Below are 5,000 nucleotides of genomic sequence, written 5' to 3'. Positions count from 1 at the left end.
GAGAGAGAGGGGGGGGGGGTCACGAAACCTCACTAGTTTTGACCACTGACAGTGAGTCTGTGCAAGTAGCTTCTGCTGCGAAATTCATTTAGCATTCTCTACGTGGAAAAGCACAAGGTGAAGGCAAACCTTTTCAATAGATCATAATGTCATTATCATTATCTATTACCGTCAAATAACAAACGCATCAAAGCTGTCTCTGATTAGATACTTCCAAAAAGCAATGATATAATTATGCTTTCCTTCCAATTCTCCGCCCAACCAACCCCACCCCACCCCCTCCCCCTTTCCGCCTTCGCCCTCACACCGCCCCACCCCCAACCTCCACACCCCCTGCCTCTGTTCAGAACCCCACGGTCGTAAGTGCAACCATGTCACAATTAGCAATGGCCATCACAATGTCAGGGTCACTCTTCACGACGGCGAATACGCATGCTCAGCCCTGGCTCCCCTCGACAACCCCTACAACAGAGGTAACATGTTCGTCCGGTGTGTGGACGGCAAAACGGTTGAGTCATACTGCAAGTCTAGATACAGGTAGGGCTGAGAACAAGAGGGGGCTCGTGGATTTAAAGATCCAGGGCAAAGGTCAGATGCATAATATATTATTATGCAATTTCACTTTTATCACTCTCCATTGGGAAATTTGGCAACAGCATATGATATAACACACTAAATACTGAGATTCAAATACACATACGTACTCAAACATGCAGATGTGCTACAAACACGCCATTGCTGATCGCCATAGTGTAATGTAAGAGCGTAATTCTTTGAAAGAACGTAATATGAATTCGTAAACAGTTTGAGTTGACAACAGTGCCGACGACACTAATTTGGTTGAGATCTCTTGAGTGCTTGTGGGTGCTTGTATGTGCCTGTGGGTGCTTGTATGTGCTTGTGTGTGCTTGTGAGTGTTTGTGTGTGCTTGTGCTTGTGCGTGCTTGTAGGTGATTGCGTGTGCTTGTGTGTGCTTGTGTGTGTTTGTGTGTGCTTGAAGGTTCTTGTGGGTGCTTCTGTGTACTTGTGTGTGCTTGTGTGTGCTTGATGGTGCTTGTGGGTGCATGTGGGTGCGTATGGGTTCGGGGATACTGAATAATGATCATGTGCCTACTCGTTGAACGGCTGATGCTTTTATCGAACGTATTGTGTATTATTGAAAGGTGCGAGCAGACTTTGGTGTGGAGGACACTAGTTTGAATCACTAAAGATGTGTGTTCCTAAAAAAACAGAAACATCTCACTGGTAGCCTAAATACAACTGGTTACCTGAATACGACGGTATAGGTCAATTATTCATTGCAACAATTACAAAATCCGGCCAAGATAAACTTAAAGCAACAGACACACAGATTCTTTCGAGATTCAAGAATTTCGTGACCATCTTAGACTTCCTTTTTGGCAGTTGGTTGAAGAAGTATAGTGGCCGCGTTGGTTTGCGTATCGTTTTACACAGTGCTATAATTTTACAGAAAAAAAAACGTAAGGAGAAAAAGAAAGTGGCCTTTTATACAGGTGGTCGTATTATACAGGTAACCGCCGTGGCAGCTTCAACTGTACATTATATTATATACATTCTCTCACACTCACACGCACACACACCTACACACACACACACACACACACCCACACACACACACACACATATACACAAACACACATACTCATATTCACACGTCTATATGTGTCACGACATGGTGGAATCAGGCCCTCGTCAATCTTTAAGCATGTGGAGCTTTTGGTATTAACTAAAAGCTGATTTATTTGCCTTGCTTCAGATGAAATAAATGTCCATCTATCTTAAATAGAACTTAAAGAGTTTTGCGATTGAAGGACGTGAGGTCGCCTGTTATCAGTGGTGAAATTAATGAGAAAATGGCCTTCAAAGTTTGGTAACTCCAAAGCTAAAGAGTCTTGGAAAACAGAAAAATGACATTTTTGTGCCTTTAATCACTGTTTTTCCGTATAATTCACACAGAAATGTGTTTTCATATGGACTTGAAAGAGGTTTAGCCAAAAAATAAAATCTCGATAAAAAATTTTAAAATGGTGGAAAAGTGTCTGTTTCTCCAATTTATGTATTTAAATTTTTGACAAGCGCCTGATTTCACCAAGCTGTCTCACATATACCTCCAGGTGGGACGTGACGAAGAACGCATGTACTCCTGGTCCGGCCAACTGTCGGATTTCTAAAGCTGGAAAACCTGTTCACCCACACCCCTTCCCGAGACCCCACCCTCGACCTCTGCCCAGCTCCGGCCCACCTTGTGAGTATGAACAAGAACCTTGATAATAAATTATCTTTAACAGCGAGTTTACATTTAAATGTTAGTACACACGTTGCTGTTGCTTGGTTACCGGGTGATCTTGTGGGGTTTGCCCTCTTCTTTACTATCAAACATCTATGGTCCTCATCGAATAATAATAATAATAATAATAATAATAATAATAATAATAATAATAATAATAATAATAATAATAATAATAATAATAATAATAATTTTAAAAAAAATATAGCATCTGTATAGCGCAAATCCCCGCTCAACAGCAAGCTGTATGCGTTTCACAATCTATACTATTACCCCAGCACACCTTACCTCTCTTTCTTCTTGTCTTTGTATGTTGCTCTCAAGTAACACCTATAATCTTCGGCATTCATATCACCGGTTTGTGTTGCAGGTGCCGTAAAACTCTGACTAAAACTAAAACGTTTTGCAGTTTGCGTCGAGGGAAGCTGCTACTGCTAAGGATATTCCCCCTTAAATTTATTGGGGGGTTGTTAGTTCTTTCGCACGGTGTGAATAACAATAGGTTACAGCCACTTTCTTAGTATGTCATGTGGGAAGGGGAGGGGAGCATGGGAAATGGACATCACATTCTGAGATCCCACTCCTTAGAGAGCCAAATGGTATTGAAAGGGGGACCGTGCACTGTGGCTTTTAATAGCTTCTCTTTAATCATACATGTCAAGTTCTTTAACTCTGCTGCTGCTCCTGTTAATGTTGTTGTTGTTGTTGTTGTTGTTGTTGTTGTTGTTGTTGTTGTTGTTGTTGTTGTTATTGATGTTGTTCCTACTCCTATTGTTGTTGTTTGTTGTTGTTGAAGATCAGAGCCCCTAGCTCTAGACACCAACCAAGCCATTAAATTCGAAAAGTACAGCATCTGCTTCCCTACCGTAACTCCAGCGGGGAGAGAATATTCCAGAAAGAACGATAGAAAGTTATCAGAGTGGGTCAGGGTCCCAACCCACTTACACAGAACACCAACCTAATTGTACTCTCGCGACTTGTCAGCTGACGACACGTTTCATTGAGTTATCGAGTACATATCCGAGGGTGTTAAGACTGAAGAAGAGCATTCGTAATTTCATGGTGCCCACCAAGACCAGGTTGTTATGGTTGAGCGGTATTGCATTATATTATGTTGTATCATGTATGCAATGGTTCTGAGGATTCCTGCCTGCTTGTAGCACTTGGGTGAATAGGCGTTATTATTGAATGCTTCGTCTATTTTATAATAAATTGTAGTGTGTCTCTCATAATTGATAATAATTGATATCAGCGTGACTTAGATTTACGTTTAAATCATTACCAGGAAATGAGATACTGAGTCGAAGTTAGGACATACCGTTTTATCCACAGAACTCTTATGCTTTTGATGTGATGTGCTTATTATCGTCATTAATTATATTGTGATAACAGGTGTCTTCTTATGTGTTAGTGTCAATATAAAGAGCGTATGTATGTACCAAGAATCACTTGTGCTTTGCAGGATCAAGATATTGTAAATCGCCTAGAGATGTATTAGTAGTGCGTGCTATAGATATTGTCTTATTATTGTTGTTATTACTGTTGTGTTTATCATTTATTATTATTATTATCATCATCATTCCCAGTGGGAAGGCTTTATATCAAAGTAGCGTTTTTCTTAGCCAAAGAATTATTCACATCGATGCTTGTTCATATTTTTCTAAGGTTACTTTAAAGTTCCCAGTCTCTGTGTGCATTTGCCCCTCACTCTGAGTTGAGAGGCACAACGCATAGCAGAATGTCTACAGACAATTCATTTTCGGGAGGCAAAGTGGTGGAATCAGGCGCTTGTCAAAATAATCAAATCAAAGAAACCAACAATTTTTTCTGTCCATTGGGCAATTAAAAAAACAAACACATTTTTTTTGTGTTGGGGGGGGGGGGGGGGCGCAACATCGTTTATGTCCATTTAAAATACGTAACATTTCTGAGTGCAGGTCGCTTAAAAACGTTGACCAAATGCATGTAACTCGTAAATTTTCAGTTTTCAAATAAGGACACTCAAGCTTTGAAAGACAACAAACTTTGGCGGAATTTTATCTTTTATTTTACCACTGACACAAGGCGACCCCTTATCTCCTTCAATCGCAAATACCTCGACTTTTATTTAGGATAAGAATAATTTTTTTCATTAATAACAAGACAATTGATGAACATGCTGTAAGATGATATCAACACCTCCATAATATACCCAGAAATTGGTAAGTGCCTGATTTCACCACACCGTGACACAATTTCTACCACGAACAAAATCACGAAAGACACGCGAGCACTTCAACCAAAGGGTGTGAAATACGCACTCACATCGCACCTGTCTATATAACAGCAGAACTAATTCTCCCTTTTCAGACCGTGGAAGACATGGCAGATATCGCCCGAGAAATGTCGTTCAGAAGCTGAAGAAAACGTACCCGTTCTTCAAAAAGAAGCTCCCACATCCTCGACACAATCGCAAGAGACCTCACCCAAAAAGGAAGCATGGACGCAAAAGGCCCTTCACACACAAACGCAGAACACATCACGGACGCCGCCGCAAAGGTCACAGAGGTCCGAAGGGACATCCCATTACCCCACACGGTAGTTATAGGCCGCTCCCGGGCATTCGTTATCGGAGCTAAAGTCCCAGAGACTAACTAACGTGAACTCTACCTGTCAGTGGTATTATGTTCAACTCTACTTGGCATACGCGCAC

At 41.1% G+C, this 5,000-nt stretch overlaps 1 protein-coding gene across 1 annotated transcript in view; it reads left to right on the top strand.

Annotated features, from left to right (window-relative positions):
* The window catches only part of LOC101860547, a 16,817-nt gene that overhangs the window by 11,707 nt on the left and 110 nt on the right, over positions 1-5,000 (top strand). Inside the window, exons 6-8 of the mRNA XM_005090818.2 lie at positions 348-537; positions 2,136-2,266; positions 4,658-5,000. The exon at positions 4,658-5,000 is cut by the window's right edge and continues 110 nt beyond it. Coding sequence (XP_005090875.1) covers positions 348-537; positions 2,136-2,266; positions 4,658-4,926 — 590 coding nt within the window. The 3' untranslated portion in view covers positions 4,927-5,000. The remainder of the gene's footprint in view (positions 1-347; positions 538-2,135; positions 2,267-4,657) is intronic.

Source organism: Aplysia californica, unplaced genomic scaffold (assembly GCF_000002075.1).
Source record: "Aplysia californica isolate F4 #8 unplaced genomic scaffold, AplCal3.0 scaffold00022, whole genome shotgun sequence".
NCBI lineage: Eukaryota > Metazoa > Mollusca > Gastropoda > Aplysiida > Aplysiidae > Aplysia > Aplysia californica.
This window is presented reverse-complemented; position numbering and strand designations above follow the sequence as displayed.